The sequence below is a fragment of the Gobio gobio genome (assembly GCF_949357685.1).
Source record: "Gobio gobio genome assembly, chromosome: 12".
Classification (NCBI taxonomy): Eukaryota; Metazoa; Chordata; class Actinopteri; order Cypriniformes; family Gobionidae; genus Gobio; species Gobio gobio.
In genome coordinates, this window is record NC_137105.1 from 38,011,618 (window position 1) to 38,030,625 (window position 19,008).

At 36.0% G+C, this 19,008-nt stretch overlaps 2 protein-coding genes across 5 annotated transcripts in view; both read left to right on the forward strand.

Moving 5' to 3' along the window:
• The first annotated feature begins 1,903 nt into the window (after positions 1-1,903).
• Positions 1,904-16,527, forward strand: mysm1 (Myb-like, SWIRM and MPN domains 1). Of its 4 annotated transcripts, none has more exons than XM_079830537.1 (20): positions 1,904-1,978; positions 2,739-2,811; positions 2,917-2,987; positions 3,111-3,194; positions 4,166-4,238; positions 4,347-4,445; positions 4,858-5,299; positions 5,396-5,609; positions 6,516-6,646; positions 6,734-6,837; positions 7,162-7,239; positions 10,589-10,674; positions 10,829-10,886; positions 11,296-11,346; positions 11,464-11,538; positions 13,449-13,637; positions 14,048-14,180; positions 14,454-14,559; positions 15,534-15,591; positions 15,949-16,527. In XM_079830537.1, exons 1-20 carry the CDS (start codon positions 1,920-1,922, stop codon positions 16,255-16,257), a joined length of 2,493 nt encoding a protein of 830 aa, XP_079686663.1. In that variant the 5' UTR covers positions 1,904-1,919; the 3' UTR covers positions 16,258-16,527. The 4 variants fall into 4 exon arrangements, with proteins under 4 accessions (XP_079686663.1, XP_079686664.1, XP_079686666.1 ...); XM_079830538.1 differs by having other exon boundaries at positions 10,832-10,886; XM_079830540.1 differs by having other exon boundaries at positions 1,905-2,102; positions 10,832-10,886.
• A 675-nt stretch (positions 16,528-17,202) lies between these two features.
• oma1 (OMA1 zinc metallopeptidase) overlaps positions 17,203-19,008 on the forward strand; it is a 28,054-nt gene continuing 26,248 nt past the window's right edge. Inside the window, exon 1 of the mRNA XM_079831061.1 lies at positions 17,203-17,920. Within this exon, the coding sequence (XP_079687187.1) occupies positions 17,517-17,920 (404 nt within the window). The 5' untranslated portion in view covers positions 17,203-17,516. The remainder of the gene's footprint in view (positions 17,921-19,008) is intronic.

Sequence of the window (19,008 nt, forward strand, 5' to 3'; positions counted from 1 at the left end):
GATATGATATGTAAATATTGCCACACAGCGCAGAAGAACGTGTTAAAGAAACATGCATGAATGAGAAAATGCAATGCATGAACTGCTTGATCTGACATCAGCATCACTGGTCCAGCTCTTCCTGGGCTCATCTCCTACCTCAATGACTGTAAGTATTATACCACTATGCAAGGGTACAGATCCGCCACTGCTTCTCTGACACAGGGTGTTCCTCAAGGCTCAGTTCTTGGCCCATTTCTATTTATATCCACTTGGTGACATCATACACATGCTTGGATTTCAATTTCACTGCTATGCTGATGATATCCAAATTTACCTCCCCACAAGCTCTGATAGGCCATCTCTTGCTGATTCACTCGCTGCATGTATTAGGGATATCAAACACTGGATGTCCCTGAACTTTCTTAAACTGAATAATAATACAACTGAAATATTGTTGATTGGTTCTACTACCTCAGTCAAAAACATGGATCTGTCCTTTGATATTGATGGGGTTCTTGTCAAACCTTCCTCCCATAAGCTCACATTTGCTCTGTTGTTAAAAACTACTTCTTCCACCTTCGTAGACCACGCTTTTGTGAGTGTGCAAAATATTATAAATAGAAACCTTTGATGCTCTCCAGAGTGCAAACACAAATATGCATGGGTTGCCAAATTGACAATATACGATTATTAACCCTCTGGGGTTCTTCATTTATGGGTCACCTGAGTGTGAATCAAAAATGACCCGGAGGGCGGGATTAAGATTTTATTTTTTTTGGTGTTTTGAGATAGTTTTATGATTTATAATGAATATTTATGCAATAATTATGAATATTTTTTTTTATTATTATTAAAGCTGTATTTAATTTTAGAGTCAAGCCTAGGCCTCATGAAAGCAATTTTTAAAATGAGATCGGGGCCATCCGGTGGACACATTGAGCATTTTTATCACGCAATAGCACATTTTTACCACTATAGTGGATCTTGCAAAAATGTAAAAAATCGTAGCTTCATCAGAATGGTCCGAAACTTGGTGACTTTTTTGGTACTTGGTATATGAACACCCAAAAAAATTGGGGACAGGATTTGAAAAGTCTATGTGGTCGTAAAAATTTTTTTGTCACACTCAGGACCTTCGGGTCAAAAATGACCCCCATAGGAAATTAATGGGAAATTAGTTTTTTTGGTGCATACAATCTACAAATCAGCCAGGATGCAGAAAAAGGACTCAACAGTGAAGAGGTGAATCTCTAAAACATCAAGAGTGCAAAACAGACAAAAAAACTCACACACACACACACACACACACACACACACACACACACACACACACACACACACACACACACACACATACAATTCTTATTGATAATATTGATTTCTTCTGATCTATATCTCTTGGCTTTTTGAGTTCCAGCTTAAACAATGAACTAATATCATAGGCTATTTTAACCTCCGGAAAGAAACAAATTTATTTTCGTATTGAGCTTTGTATAATAATATGCTAAGATATCACAAAAACAGCATTCTCTAATAAAGCAGAATTTTACTTCCAATGAAACTGTATGTTATTGAATGAGAAGAGGAAATGTCAAATGACAGGAGTATGCATTTATGATCAGACAACAAAGAAAGCAAAATCTCAGTAACTAACATAATGAGGTAAAGAGTCAATAATTAACCAGAAGTCAATCTTTTATTTCAGCAGGCAAGAGCTACCAGACCAGGTAAACCTACAAATTTCAATTAAAGCAAATCCGTTTTCTGTTTCGAAACAAAAGGTTTCAACAGGTTCATGAAGCAGTGATTCGAAATCAATTTCTCTACATTCACTAGAATTCAGCAAAACACGCAAGTCTAGCTTCATCCTGCCAGTGAGTGGCGCTGTGACAAACATTCTCCTCTCGCGCTCCTCCTCTCTCACATCCGCAACAAATATGGCAGATGAGTTGGATGTTGTTGACATCGAGGGAGATGAATGTGATGAAAGTGTCGGGTAGGAGTTTATTCTCTTGTATCCCGCCGTCTGGGCAATATTATGGAGTCGTGCTTTGATATATTTGAGTTCATGGATGAACAGAATTGAGACTGATGATTGTAAAGCGACAGACAGAATGAATGTGAGCTTCCCTAGTTATGTGAACACAGTTACTATTTTAACATGAGCAAGGAAACGAGTTTAATTTAAGCCTGTTACCAAGATAGCACTCTTACACGAATCAATACAATGTTTTACAGGTTTCAATACAAAAAAAGCTGAAGATTATTAATAGAAGATTATTTAAACACTTCCCCCAGTTTGTAAAAGCAAACACCTATCGTTTCTACAGTAATACACTTAAAATGAAAGTCTGTGGGGCAAGAATTGGCATTGAATAAACGTTAAACTTAACAGTTTTAAAAATATCACCACAACACTTATACATTATATGTGTTAACATAAAATTAGCGTGATAAAATGATCTCTTAGAAACGATAGTCATTTTTCAACATGAAATTGCAAGAATGCCAGAAACGGACTGTTTGTGTACATAGAACAATAAAATCCACCACAGGAGTTACATATGTAAATATAATAAGAAGTTCATCCTAGTTTAACCTCAAAAATCACACATTTTTGTATGGAAGAATCAATAAAATATAAACATTAGTACTCTCTGTAATGCTGGTACTCCATAGAAATCTATTGTAAATAATTACTGTAAACACATTCTTACAGCATTAACATCTTTATTATTTGTATGCTTTCTTTACAGTGACCTGAGCAGTGCTGATATTCTCCAGGATCAATACTTACAGTCTGCATGGAAGACAAACAGCAGTGTACTGGTAAAATAAACAAAAATTTCATCACCTTTTTTTTATCACTCTTGTAAAGAGAATCTGAAAATGGATATGATGTGTTGTTGTTTTTGTTTTTGTGTGTGTGTTCAGCCGTGGACGCTGGACAGCTCCATCAGCGATGAGAACAGACAGGCCATTGAGAGCATGCTGCTGGAGGAACAGTATCCTTCACTCTTTTGAACATCACACTGATTCATTCTAATTTTGTTCATGTTTGGTTGTCACATTTCATAATGGTCATAATCATTCATATAAGCATGTAGTTGTTTTCTTAATACAGAAAGGTATTATTTTGCCAGTAAGAAAGCACCAAAGGTAGCCTGGACCAATGAGAAGACTAAGGGCAATGAGAAGACTAAAGTCAAAAAGTGAGCTCCCCTATTTCATCTGTTTATGTTCATGAATATCTAAACACCTACACCAGCATTCAAAAGTTCTGGGCCAGTAAGACTTTTATTCATCAAGGATGCATTAAATTGGTCAAACGTGACAGTAAAGACTTTTTAAATTTTATTTTATTTTTTAATTTTTTTAAAGTTGCTCTTGATGAAACTGTTTAATGATGCTGAAAATTCAGCTTTACCATCACAGGAATAAATTACCTTTTTATATATTAATAAATATGTTTTATTTTTTACTGGATTTTATAGTAAATTTGTGTTTTACTGGTAGTGTCTCTCAAAAACATTAAAAAACATAGTTGTAATGTATATATACTTTTATATACTATATACACGCACGCACGCACGCACACACACACAGTCAAAATATAAGTAGTCTCTAAATCTCACCAAGGTTTATCCTTGATTTATATGATCAAAAATACAGCTAAAAGAGTAATACTGTGAAATATTATTACAACTTAAATTAACTCTGTTGCAAATTTATTTTGGTAACACTTTACAATGAGGTTCATTTGTTAACATTAGTTAACTACATTAGTTAACATGAACTAATAATGAACTGCACGTATAAAGCATTTATTTATCTTTGTTAATGTTACTTTCAACATTTACTAATGCATTATTAAAATATTGTTAACATTAGTAAATGCACTGTGAACTAACATGAACAGCTGTATTTTTATTAACTAACGTTAACAAAGATTAAATAATGCTGTACAGAGGTGTTGTTCATGGTTAGTTCATGTTAACTAATGCATTAACTAATGTTAACTAATACAACCTTATTGTAAAGTGTTACCTATTTTCAGCAGACATTTTTTCAGTCTTCAGTGTCACATGATCCTTCAAAAAAAAAAAAAATATATATATATATATATATATATATATATATCATATTTTTTAAATACTTTTTTTTATTCATAATGTCTTTGTAGGTCATTGGTGAAAAGTTCTGGAGCACAAACCCGTTGGGCTGAAGAGGAGAAGGATCTCTTCGAGAAAGGACTGGTATGTTTTCTTGTTTACTGTAATAGCATACAGAAGACACAGAGGAAACAATGCTCTTTCATAAAAGGAAAAGGACACAAATTTGCATCTTGTTTTTATGGCTTCTAGGCTCAATATGGCCAGAGATGGACAAAGATCGCCAAACTGATCGGCACTAGAACGGTTCTACAGGTGAAGAGCTATGCTAGGCAGTACTTCAAAAATAAGGTATGACTTTAGCCGTATGTCTTTGGTTCAGATGTGTTTAGGGCTAATAAAAAGAAATGAATGTATATAGGATTAGTCCTATATATAAAGACATCCAATGTGATATTTTGTAACATTATAAAGGTCTTTACTGTCACTTTTGATCAAATGAATGCATCCTTGCTGAATAAAGCATTCATTTATTTAAAAAAATCTGACTGAGCCCAGACTTTTGAAGGGTGGTATAGCAGACCATTTCCTATTTTTCAACAAGCCTGATCAAAAATGTAAAACATGTTCATACTTCAAATGTATTCTTAATGTCTTTGAATAATTTAATTAAATAAAATGAGCCTTAAGAGTTTATTTTATCACTTGTACTAGTTGTAATTTTATCCTTTGTGTTTTTTTATCCTTTGTGTTTCACCTTTAGCCTAAAACAGACACACCTGCCGAAGTGTCCTCCTCTAATGTGACTTCAGACACCACGTTGGTCCACTCGATCCAGCCTCACGTCTCAGCCTTGACCAATGCTGTACGCATCGAGCGACTTTCTGATGATGAGGATGTTGACATCACCGATGACTTCAGTGATGATGGGTTTCAGTCTGAAAAGCAGCCAGAGCCCTCAGGCTCCCCAGATTGTGAGCACCAAGGAGAACTCAGTCCAATGACACCCCCATCAGACGTACTTTTAAAGTCTGAATCAGAAACCAATGCTGCAGATCTAGCCATTGATCCAGATAAAAATGGAAATGCTGGCATCCCTCATATTGCGATTGATCCAGATCCAGAGGCGGAAAGTGGGACCATCTCTAAATCGGGAAGCCCAGGCAAACACAGCCTGTCTGGGGAGGAAAGCTCAGAAAGCGGAGGTACCTTAGCATCACTAGCTTTCATTTAATCTCTGTAATGATAGCAGTCCATCAGCATTAATAGAATTATGGGTAATGTATTTCATTTTACTCCAGATAAGTTTGAATCAGGTCCTGAGGAGGAGGTGGAGGAAGACCAGGAGGAGGAGGATGAAGGGGAGGAGCTCAGAGCTCCTGAACAGGAGGTCATATTGGACTTAAACACAATCACAGAAGAGGAGAAGCAAGCCATCCCAGAATTTTTTGAGGGGCGTCCATCAAAAACCCCAGAGAGATATCTAAAAATACGCAATTACATCCTGGACCAGTGGTGAGACCTTGTACTTTTTGCTTCTGAGGAACATTTTCTTGTGTACATCATCTGTCCTGCTAGACTTACTGAACATAATATTTGAGTTTTTGTAAAAAAGAAAATGGCACGTAATTCAGGGAATATTGTAATTAGTTATCTTTATATTTACACTGTCATTCAAAAACATTTGGGGTTGGTAAGATTTTTTTTAAATGTCTCTTTTGCTTACCAAGGCTGATTTTTTTTTAGTTTGAAACAGGAATATTGTGAAATATTGTTACAATTTAAAATAATAAAAATATTTAATAAAAATGGGGTGAATGGGTAGTGTGTTGCAACTCATTATTATGGTAAGGTATGCAACATTTCCAGAACATGCTCGAAGCGGTTAACCAATCACAACACACTGGTCCAGCCTGCCAATCAGAGCACAGAGGGGCTTCATAGAGACAGGAACTAAACAGAGTGTTACTGACAGACTGGGAAGAGAGGTGCTGCAACAATGTTAAATATTTGAAAAAAATAATGTGGTTTTTGAACATTCAAGAATGAAAACCTGTTCTAGTAGACCCCAAAAACTACATCAAGACTTTTAAAAAGGGCATAATAGGTCCTCTTTAGTATTTTGTAATGTATTTATTTATAAAATGTAAATTATTGCTGTGATTTAAGCAAAATTTTCATTTGTCAAAAGTCTTCATTGTCACATTATAATATTCTAATTTGCTGCTGCTCAATAAACAGTTCTGATTATTATCAATGGAAACCCTGATAAGTTCAAAAGAAGAGTATTTATTAGAAATAGATGTTTTGTAACAATTTATAGGATATTTACTGTCACTTTTAAGCAATTTAATGTATCTTTGCTGAATACAAATGTACATTTTTCAAAAAATAAAACAACATTGTACTGACTCTATTCAGGGAGAGAAGTAAACCCAAGTACCTGAACAAGACATCAGTGCGTCCAGGCTTGAAGAATTGTGGGGATGTCAACTGCATCGGTCGGATACACACCTATCTGGAGCTCATTGGAGCGATTAACTTCAACTGCGGTAATGCTTATTGCTCAGTCAGTTTTCTCCTTTCTGTTTTCTTGAGTACATTTTCCCTCCCTAAACTCTTTCTCCATTCCTGTGTAGATCAGGCGATCTATAACCGACCGCGGCTGGTTGATCGCTCTCGCCTAAAGGAAAGCAAAGACAGCCTGGAGGCGTATCATCTTGCCCAGAGACTGCAGTCTATGGTGAGAGAGTCACAGCTCAGTGTTACTGTTATCATCATGTGTGGATGATTATCCATTAGCAGAACTGTGTTCTTTCATCTTTCTTATTTAATGATTGTTCTAATGCAGGGGTTCTCAACTCTGGCCCTCGAGATCCACTTTCTTACAGAGTTTAGCACCAACACTGTTCAAACTCAACCGCCTTTAACTTTATAGTAATCCTGGCATTGATCCAAGACATCGATTAGCTTGTTCAGATGTGTTTGATTGGGGTTGGAACTAAACTCTGCGGGAAATTGGAGAACCCCTGCTTTAATGTATTTCGCTCTTCTTCTTTTTTTGCAGCGCACAAGGAAGCGTCGTATTCGGGACGTGTGGGGGAATTGGCGTGATGCTAAAGATTTGGAGGGCCAGACGTATGAGGTAAAGGAACTCAAAAACTCCAAGATTCTGTTTATGGCCTGATATGATTAGGATCTATTTTTTAGATAAAAAATGGTGTTGTGAAATTATTCTTGTTAAACCCCTGAAACCTTTAGCCCCGTGACAATTCATAATCAAATTACTAAGCAACCACTGAATTAAATACACAATAAGTATAATTTTAAAGCTTAGACACTCAGCTTTTTAATGCATCTAACCATTTTGATCAACTCTTAACGAGTGCTGAATAGTCCCTCTAAACCGGAGTGTAGCGCCACCTAGCTACGAAACATTTTATAATAATTTTTTTCAAAACTACTGCCTTGATCAACACAATTTGAAAGCTTAAGAGTCTGAGCTTTACAATGAATGTAGTTGTAATGTACAGTTTGATTGACTCCTAAGTAGTGCTGAGTTATTTGCTGATAAATAAAAAAAAGTTCATAATTTAATGAAATACTTTTTTGTACTATGTACTGTAAATTGACGAAAACATCATACAGCTCAAAGTCATTTGTCATATGTAATTTGAAATGTCTCATGGAATACAACAAGCATACTTGTTTTGGGCTTTGAGTAAAATTGAGCGAGTTTAGTTTTTTTGTATGTGAATTCCCCCAAGACCTAAATGTAAATAATATACGGATACGCCATTTATGTCACGTTTTCGCTGAACGTGACTTCATGAAACATGCTCCGATTGTGAAAAATGGCACATCATTATTTACAGCTGATTTTCATGATTAAAATGAGTCCAGCACAATCCATTGTGTTGATCACAAGATATTCCTCACGGAGTAATGACACCTAACTCCACATAAATTAAATGTAGCTTTCACATGGCGTTTTTGCTTGTAACTTCATGAAACATGCACAGATCGTGGAAAAAATTGCACATTATTGAACATGAACATGAACATGAAACCAACCGTGACACACTGTCACACCTACCATTTGACTCTCCTTGCTAGAGTTTTGGAGTTCTGAGTCTTTATTTTTGTCACTCAGAAAAAAACAAGTCTTTAAAATGCCTTCAGGGCTTAAAGGGTTAAATATATTTAAAAAATATAATATTACAAATATTAAATATATTTTTGATTTTTAAAGGGTTACTTCAGCGATTTAGCATTAAGCGTTGTATCAGTAGAAACCTCGATAGTATATTCGAATGATCGTGCACCCCCCCCCCCCCCCCCCCCCACCCCAATTTGAAACCAAATCTTCTGTGATCATCTGGTCTGTCAGCTCCTCACTCTCTGATGAATGAAATCTGACTCCTGTCCTGCTGCGTTTGTGCTGCCACTCTCATTCGGCTCGTGCTGTACTGAGCAGACACGTTCAGTTTTTAATTGCAGTGTCTGTTCTCTATCTGAACTAAATTATTTTATTACTGTAAAAATCCGCGGGTGTGCCGCGGTGGGCAAGAGATGCAACCGGTAGGCATGGCTTGGGTGTGGCCTCGTAGGGCAGCGAAGCAAGTGAATTCTGGGAGTTGTTGTCTTTCATCCATATGAGTCAAAAATACATTTTCTGGCTTTTCTCAATCTAGAAGAAAATTATCCCCAACTTCTAAAATAATTTCACATTTCTACTCCATAAATGACCCAATTTAGATACACATTCATCTTTCCAGGGGCTAAGTACCCCTTTAAAGGTCCCATGGCATGGCATTTTTCTATTATTTTATAATGTTTCCTGAGGTGTACTTATATTGTTAGTATGAGTTTTACATCATAAAATGTCATAATTTAGAAATAAAAGGCATTTTTTCTATACTAATGTTTGCCCTGTGGCTGAATGCCCTGTTTCAAGAGGCGTGTCTGCTGTGAGACTTCAGTAAAAACGCCCACTGTTGTGATTGGCTGACATCTTTGCATTTGAAATGAGTATCAGATCTTTTGGTTTAACGAGGTCTACCAGGCACCAGCCTGCTGCCAGAGAGACGGATGGACCTGAGTTCACTTCTCATCAGTTCTCTCAGCACGTCTCAGTTCAGTGAACTGTTGTAGTTACTAGCATATACTCAGGGTTATTCGTTTATTTCTAGTCGGAGGGACTGTCACTCATGTCAGAAAGTTAGTAACTTAAAAAGTGGTCCCTTAAAAAGTGGGAGGCACATATACAAACTATTGTAATTCCTACACCATTCACCTGATTTGGATGTAAATACCCTCAAATTAAAGCTAAAAGTCTGCAGTTAAAGCACATCTTGTTTGTTTAATTTCAAATCCATTGTGGTGGTGTATAGAGCCAAAAAGATTAGAATTGTGTCGATGTCCCAATATTTATGGACCTGACTGTATGTACCATTACAGCTGTCGATATGAACGAGTTACGAGTAAGTGTTGATTATAGCATTATTTTTAGATATTTTCCTACCATATGAATAGGAAAAATATGCATTGAGTACACAGCACAAAAAAAAGACACAACAGGGCAGTAATCAAATGTAATCCAGTTTATTGTGGGGTAGGTTGGCTTGCCCGGATACGCTCACTCACGCTTACCCCCCTTCTGCTTAATCTCACGCCGCGTTTGGTGCCTCCGCTGTGGGGCAGATGCAGTACTGGGGGTCGGGGATGTTGAAGGCCGACTGGTCAGTGCAGCCCGAGCTGCGGCGTGCGTGAGGTTTATCTCTAAAGATGTGGCTCTGCCGATGTTGAGCAGAAACTCACGACTGTATGCACATTTTAGAACAGATAGACGCGACGAGGACGTTCAAAAACACTGACTCACAAGATAGAAAACACGGAAACACTGTTATGTCGGGAGAGAGAGAAGCCGCAGCGTGTGCAAGAATAATAAAGTTCTGTGTGAACTTGAATAATTAGCTACACATCAGAAATCACTGATCACAGATCAGAAGGAACTGAAAAAAGACTTCTGTTTTTATTTGTACATCTAAACATTGAGAAACTTCCAGCATTCACTCGTTCACAAGCCATGATCTCTCGAGGACAAATATAGCGCTTGGACGTGCCAAATTCTCTGGGCGGAGGAAAGGGAGGTAACCGTTCCTGTTATGACGTCATAACAGGAAAATTCCAGATCAGCTCGTCTGAGCTGTCATTTTCTCAAAGGCAGAGAAAGACAGCCAGAACTCGGTTTACACCGATCAAAATTTCTTGCCACTTGGGGACCATATACTGCCTAGGGGAACTCAAATTAATGTTGAAAAACCTCATAAAATGAAAATTTAATGCCATGGGACCTTTAAACAAAATAAAAATACAATTACGTTTAATATATTTCAGGCAATTTTTTTTATGACGTTTTTTGGAAAGAAAATCATTTTTATTTGTCCATCCTCATTATGTAGCCCTGATTATGTGGGTTTTTTGTCATCCAGCATCTGAGCGCAGAGGAGCTGGCCATCAGAAGAGAGGAGATGAAGAAGAAAGGACCAAAACCATCTAAACTACCCAAACAGAGAGGGTAAGCACACGCTCCCTTACAAAACTGAACTGAATAGCTAATAGTTTGTTTAATGATCTTGTTTATGGGCTTTTGTTTTCAACTTGAACAACATGAATAATCAGATAAAGATTAAAAATTAAATCTGGATTTAATTCCTTGTCTTTGTCCTCAGCAGCTCTTTTGACCCATTCCAGCTCATTCCATGCAAAGCTTTTGGAGAGGAAAAACAGGTAATTATTACATTTGATAATGTCTCTGTTCAGCATAAAAATCAGGGTTATTATAGTGAACTAAAACTAAATTAAAAAACTGGGAAAAAAAAACTTTTTTTTGTCTTATTTTATTCCAAGGAAACATTTATCATTTTCTTTTATTTGAACTTGTACTAAAATAACTCAAATTAAAGCTGAAATAAAAATTAATAAAACACTATAGACATATAAAAACAAACTAATTTTATAATTTCTAAATCTAGAATTTAAAATTGAAAATAATGTATAAAAGCTCTTTCAAAATATTAATAAAACTGATAGGATCTCAGTGATACAAAAATAACACTTTAGTTCATTTTGTTGTATAGAAATGAAGGAACATGAATTTCCTCACACTTATTTTGTCTTTTGTGTTTTGCTGACTCAGGAACCATACAGAGTGATAGTTTGTGCCGAGGCTCTTGTTGTCATGGACATAGTAAGTATGGCATGGTGTTGGTTTCTAGATTTGATTAATCTCAGCCTTTTGTTTTTTGCTCTCTCATTCATCCTCAGTGTTTTATTATGTTGTACTAATAATCAAATCCTTACCCAGCATGCTCATGTGTCTATGGGAGAGGTGATTGGCCTTCTAGGTGGAACATATGAAGAGGAAGAGAAGGTGTTAAAGGTCAGTGAATTCATGGACTCATTAAACTGAATCAACTATTTATTTCAATCAGTTACATTTACATTTATTCTTTTAGCAGATGGGTCATTCCATGTCAACTCAACCAGAGGTCCCCGGCTAAAATGTTTAATTTTGATCTTTTTTTTTTCTGGTGAAAGAAATGCATAAATGAAGAAAGCCAAAATATTAAATGTCATGAATGTGTATTTACTGAGTAATTCACTGTTTTGTAGATGGAGGGTCAAAATGACAATTTTGACAAAATCTGATTTGGAGCCAGATTACAAGAGGTAAAAAAGACTTTAAAAGGATGGCGGCAGCAGAATTTTACACAGAGATTGTCTGTTTGGCACGCAGGTCTGACATGCACGCAAACTTTGGAAAAAGAATATTTATGGCACTCAAAGGTATATTCTATGCAATTGTGTTGATAGAAGAAAACGAGATACATTTCTAGTTTCAACATTATTATATATTCCTCTTTAAAAGAATCAGCATCAGCTGTTTGAAAAGTGACCCATATTTGGTTTTTGGCCACTGAAAATGTGTACAATTTACCAATTTACTCATGGAGTCGCATTAAGATCTCCATGTCTCTGGGAATGAACCATAATGGGCGTTTAAAATTAAAACACCAAAGTTTGTTAAAAAACTAAATCTAAAAGGATTATAAGATATCTTTAAAGGTGCCCTGCCACACGTATTTCATTACTTTTGTGAACATTTTAATTTCACTTAACAGTTTTTGTGGGAAAAATGCCTTGGTTACCTTGTTTCAATCCATTCTAGCGTGGTATAGAAAGTCTGTAGGAAGACTCCGCTCAATTTGTGCCAGTTCTCGTTAATATTCAACGAGCTAAGCTGCTTGACTCTGAATGGCTAACAGCTAGCCAATGAGAGCCTGGCTATCAGCATCCTTTACCCAACGCAACAAGTAGAGGAACTTTGTTTACTATTGTCTGGAATCGCTGCAGAAATGGCTTCTTCAGGTATATTGTCATATATAATATATAGAGTTTTCAGTATATGAAAACTGTCACAGAGCTAAAAGAATTCTGTGGGTGCGGTCTCAACTGGGCGAGCTCATCAATAGTAATGAGCTCAGACAACACCACGTCAGACTGACCAGCTTTTGTAATCGGCCTGATTTCTGATCACATATGGACCTAACATATTTAGAAAAAGACAAGTTTTTGTGTGGCAGGGCACCTTTAATACTTCTGCCTCCAGTTTCACAGAAAAGGCCCAGACTAAAATGCATGTTTGAGCTGTTTTATCTGAAAGAAACTTGCACTGATATATCTTAAAATATGTCAGTGCCATTGTTTTGTCTCAAGATGCACACCAGTAATGTTTCTTTCTAAGGCACGTTTAAAAAATGGACTTTAATTCCCTAATTGAAATAAGGCCTAATCTTGGCTTAATCTAAACCCTGTCGGTGAAACCGAGCCCTGGATTTACAGGCATGCAAACTTGGGGCAAAAAAAGAAATGCTTCCCCCATTTTTAAACTGTCATCATTGGCTTATAATGCAACAAAGATTCTTAAAGTCAGCAGATTTTACTAATAGACCTTCCATTCTCCGTGTAAAAATAAAATAAAGATGCTGCCATTTTTACCCCCCTGTAGTTTGGCTCCAAATCTCAGGTGAAAATTGTAATTTTAAACCCTCCTCTACAAAACCCTGGATTACTCAGTAAATCTACATCTATGACATTTAATATTTTGGCTTTCATCTACTGTTTTTCTTAAGAAAAAAAAAAAAAATTACAAAATAAAAATTGAGCCGGGGACGTTTCTAAAATTTGGTTGATTTGACACGGAATGACCCAGGTATTTTTTATCCAGAGCGACTTACACATTTTTGATTTCTTTGTTTTTTGGTGTGTAATGTGCTGACATTTGTGCAGATCTGTGCAGCAGAACCATGCAACAGCCTGAGCACAGGTATGCAGTGTGAGATGGACCCCGTCTCTCAAACACAGGCGTCTGAGCTGCTCGGGGTCAAAGGTCACAGTGTGGTGGGTTGGTACCACTCTCATCCAGCCTTCGACCCCAACCCCTCCCTTAGGGACATTGACACTCAGGCCAAATACCAGGTAACAGATCTTTGTTTTGCGTAGGGCTGTTTAACGATTAATCACGACTAATCGCTTCCAAAATAAAAGTTTGTATTTACATAATATATCTGTGTGTGTTGTGTATAATTATTATGTATATTTTAATACACACGCATACATGTATATATTTAAGAAATAGTTGCATAAATACGTATATACTGTGTGTGTATATAAAAATATAAATATTTTTTTAAATTATTCGATATACACATGCATGTGTGAGTATTTATATATACATAATAATTATACACAGCACGCACAGATATATTATGTAAACACAAACTTTTATTTTGGATGCGATTAGTCGTGATTAATCGTTAAACAGCCCTACAGTTTGACTAGGATGGTGTCTTTGTTTACCTGTCACATTCTCTCTGTTTTTATTTCAGAGTTATTTCTCTCGAGGAGGTGCTCCATTTGTTGGGATGATTGTCAGCCCGTATAACCCCAGTAACCCCTCGCCCCTGTCTCAGACCACCTGTCTGCTGGTAGAGGAGGAGACCGGACCCTCTGGATCTCAGAGTATGTCACAGCATCTTCCTTGATACTATCAGCGCATTCCCTTACAAATCATTTACAGCAGCTTTAACACTTAATATACCGCTGTAAGGTTATCTGTGTTCTGTAAATGTTTCATGGTCTTTGTGGTAAACACTAGAGACATGACTGTTAAAGAATAGATGAACCAAGGTGTAAATAATAAAACAAGCCCAGCAACAGCTCCAGCTGAATTTGAATCAGTCTGTGGTGTGTGAGTCAGCATTTCGAGTGTGAATATTTGTGTTTGTATTTTAGGGTTTCCATACCGGTTTAACTTCCAGTCCTCATCTGAGCTTCCTGATTGGTCAGAAGTGATGAGAAGAGCAGAATGGGTTGTGTTCAAGTACAGGTTGTGTCATGGGTGAGCTGCGTGTTTTATGTGGGCAACCTTTTGGGAAATTGAAGACCATGTACTGTATGTATGTGTGTATAATATAGATATATATATTACACCGATCAGGCATAACATTATGACTTCTGACGGGTGAAGTGAATAACACTGATTATCTCTTCGTCACGGCACCTGTTAGTGGGTGGGATATATTAGGCAGAAAGTGAAAATTTTGTCCTCAAAGTTGATGTGTTAGAAGCAGGAAAAATGGGCAAACAAGGATTTGAGCGAGTTTGACAAGGGCCAAATTGTGATGGCTAGACAACTGGGTCAGAGCATCTCTAAAACTGCTGCTCTTGTGGGGTGTCTACAGTGGACCAGTCTGCAGTGGTCAGTATCTATCAAAAGAGGTTCAAGGAAGGAACAGTGGTGAACCGACGACAGGGTCATGGGCAGCCAAGGCTCATTGATGCACGTCCGATCAAACAGACAAGCTTATATATACACACCTACTGTATATACTGTATATATAGATAGATAGAAAGAAAGTAAGTTTGGGGTCTGAATGCTTCTTTTTTTTAAAATAAATTAATACTTTTAGTAAGCAAGGATGAATTAAAATAAATACAATTATAGTCTTACAATAGTTTTCTATTCAAATATCCTGTAAAAAAGTATTCGGGTTTCCAAAAAAATATTAAGCAACACAACTGTTGTCAACATTAATAATAATTACAAATATTTCTTGAGCCACCAAATCAGCATTAGAATGATTTCTGAAGATTCATGTGACACTGAAACTGGAGTAATGATATTTCAGATTTTCAACATCACAGGGATACGTTTAAAATATAATAAAATAGAAAACATTGTAATTGTAATAAAACTACACTATTATTGTTTTTACTTAATTTTTAAACAAAGTCTTAGTGAGCATAAGAGCATGTCTTTCAAAAACATTTTCATAAATATATATATTCATATATATTTAATTCTTCTTTCAGGAGTGTACCAATGGACAGGCTTTTCCGCAGAGATTCTTCTCTGACTTGCCTGGAAAAGGTAATATGTCTCATATCTAGACTCGCTCCCACATACGCACGGAAAAACTTGAAAAATCTGATTTCAATGACTAGTGGCAACAAGTTCCCACACTGCTGTCAGAAGCACTTCTGAGTACATTAGATGATGTCATGAACTATATGCAAATCTTTTATATATAAATATATATTCAGAGTTTTGTTTGAGGCACTTATTAGCAAACAAGATTTCCGCAAATATTTAATTCTAATGTTAACGGTTCACAGTGCATATTTAAATGACTATTTCAATTAATTTATTTGACATGTTACTTATGTATAATTACAATATTATTTAAAATTATAATTAAAATTGTTTTGCCTGTCTGTCCGTCCACAGATGCTCAGGTCAATCCAGAAGATTTTGGAGCAGGTCTCAGAGGTTGACGTGGAGACTTTCCTGGTACAGATAGAAACCTTGTTTCATACACATTTTCTCCTTGAGGCCGGCTCTTCCTCCTCTCATCTTCATGAAGCAGTAACACAGCCTCAGTTACTGTCATTCATCTCCTCTGAGCCAGTCGACAGCAGCCATGCTACCGATGAGACGTGTGTTACTGAGTCTGACAGCCAAGATGAATTGTACACTACAGGACCTGTCAATCATGTAAAAAGCTGTAATGAAGAAGTGCAGAAACTGTGTAAATGACAATAAACCTAACGGTATGAATGGAAGATCTTACCATAAAGAAACCTGCTACTGCAGAGGACAAAAGTGTCATTCATTTACATTGTATGTATCATTGCATTCTTGTAGATTTTTGTACTATAATGTATTAAGTTCTCATAAAAGTTGTTTAACCATATAGCTGTATTTATATGTTTTAATTAAAGTTTGATGAAATTGTGTTATTCAGTTTGATCACAATGTATAAGACACGTAAATAAAATTGTATTATGAAAAAGACTAATAGGATTTAAAAAAAAAAAATGTTAGGTGTCAATTTTTCTGGTTAATTTCACTTTAGCATTTCATAATATAAATTAAGTAACACTACAATAAGGTCGCATTATTAATGCTTTATCTAATATACCCCCGGTTTCACAGACAATGCTTAAGCTAATCCTAGACTAAAATGCATGTTTGAGCTGTTTTAACTGAACGAATCTTGCACTGACAAATCTTAAAATATGTCAGTGGCATTGTTTTGTCTCAAGATGCACACCAGTAATGTTTTTTTCTTGGGCACGTTTATAAAAGTTACTTAAATGTCCTAATTGAACTAAGGCCTAATCCTGGTTTAGTCTAAGCCCTGTCTGTGAAACCGGGCCATAATTTGTTACAATACTTATTACTCTTTGTTAATATTAGTTAACTGTTCATTGTTAGTTCATGTTAGCCAGGTCCACTAGTATCCAGTAGTAAATACTGTTAAGTATTTTTGTACAAATGTAGTAAAATAATGTTAACAGATGAAACCTTATTGTAAAGTGTTACCATAAACATCGTTTTTGTATTGGCAGAAGACGTTGTGACCATGTCAAGATCTGAACAGACACAAAAATATCACTGAAATAGAATTCTAACACGATTCCAAATATAGGTGTTTATTGTGTGTTCTTCTTCACTGAAAGAGTTCAAATCCAGTATATGGACTTTTGAAAGACGGGCGGAACGATGGCGAAGTGTTGCTGTTCGCGGGGGAGTGTTTTAACTGGCGCAGTGAAGTACGTGAAGGAGTTTCGAGGGCTTCTAAAAACAGATAGAGATACATACGCGTTTAATACAATTAATGCGTATGATTAAGTAGTTGTAGCAATAAAAGTCTAGCAACACTGAACGTTTTGGCGATCTAGTTAAAGTTTAATACCGCTCGACCAACGCACCGTGAGGACTGGACTTTGCTTTGACAGTGTCATTGAAATTACTTTTGTGAATTTTACATAAGCAAAACAGAGTAAAAATGAATGTTCAGTGCATTTTATAGTAATATTGGCCTGATCAAACTCGACATGTTGTCCACTTTAATGTCAATGAACCGGCTAGGGTTACACTCAGTGATAAGATGTTGTGGACAGAGACACTTTCACTGCCGTCCATCACTCTTTGCATCTCCTCGGACTGATTTTATGAGGACAAACTCATCTTCATATCTGAAACCTAGAGGATCTGTCGCTGTTTCTCCTTCATCTCTCTGTCTGAGGTCAAGATTAAGACTAAACACCAGTTTAATAACATTCAGAGCTCAAGTTCATCGAGTGCCGCCGGCGTGTGAGTTTCACACCTCAGGTAGGCTGAGAGCTTTACCTGCACCCTTGATATGGCTGGTGCTGAAGCCCCTGCAGAAGCTCATGGCCATCATATTGGGCAGGTGAGTCTCTTAAAATACTTCATATAAATGACAACATACTTACCTCCTCGTTTACATATAACTGGTGAATCAGTGAACAGCTCCAGATAGGGATACACCAATACTGTATTGTGGCAGATAGTGATACTCAATAATTTTTTTTGCTGTTATGATAACTGATGTGATGGCAAAAATTATAAATCTGTATTGCTTTTATTATTATTTTAAAATGTAGGCCAACAAATTATATTATGACCATTAGTATTGAAATATTTTTAATAAACTTTACTCTTTTTTTACTTTAAACCTTTTATTAGATGTTTTTTTAATATGTAAAAAACATCTCTGTAGATTTATATTTAGCAGATTATGATTTTATTGTTATTATTATGTATTTTATGTCCAGTTAGTAACCATATTTATTGGCTTATACTGATGTTCATATTCCCCTGGGACCCTGGAATAGACTTTTGTCCAATGTATTGGACATTATATTTTTGTGAATTTCTCTGACCATACATGTCACAATGTTTGGAGGTTTCACCATGACAACAACAACTCCACAAAACACAGCACAAAACAAAAATGACTGACAATAATTTAGTAATCAAATTAGATTAATCAGACTAATTTTCAAATTGTTTGTTGTAGTAAATCAACATCTCAGGAAAATGTTATGGGGTTTCTAATCAAAATATAACTTTCTGTCACAAAACAGGGCATTGATTTGATTTCATACATGTCCACTGTTTTGGGAGACACAACAAGTGAATAGGGAAATAAATTATACATATTCCTACAAAATATTATATATTACTATGAAAACATTGCCAATTACTATTCCCATTATTACACTTATTTTTTTTCATTGCATGTTGCCCCAAGAACACATTAATATGCAAATTATATAGAGTGTATAGATGCGTTGTATTGAATGGGACCCCCAATTCATGGCCGTTATACCCACATATTGCATAGAGTAAAATGGTATATCAATTCATTCCATTATATCTTTCATAACATAGTTGAGAATTACTTTTATACAAAGTTTGGTTTAAAAAAATCCTGAAACCTAAAAATGGATTGGTTAATGAAAAAGTAAAAATGTT

What these genes read in the sequence shown, in the direction of transcription:
- mysm1 (XM_079830537.1), top strand. Translation starts at nt 1,920, where the DNA reads ATGGCAGATGAGTTGGATGTTGTTGACATCGAGGGAGATGAATGTGAT. An exon ending in TGGAGGGCCAGACGTATGAG is followed by an intron (nt 7,240 to 10,588) that starts GTAAAGGAACTC and finishes TTTGTCATCCAG; the next exon opens with CATCTGAGCGCAGAGGAGCT. An exon ending in ACACTCAGGCCAAATACCAG is followed by an intron (nt 13,638 to 14,047) that starts GTAACAGATCTT and finishes TTTTTATTTCAG; the next exon opens with AGTTATTTCTCTCGAGGAGG.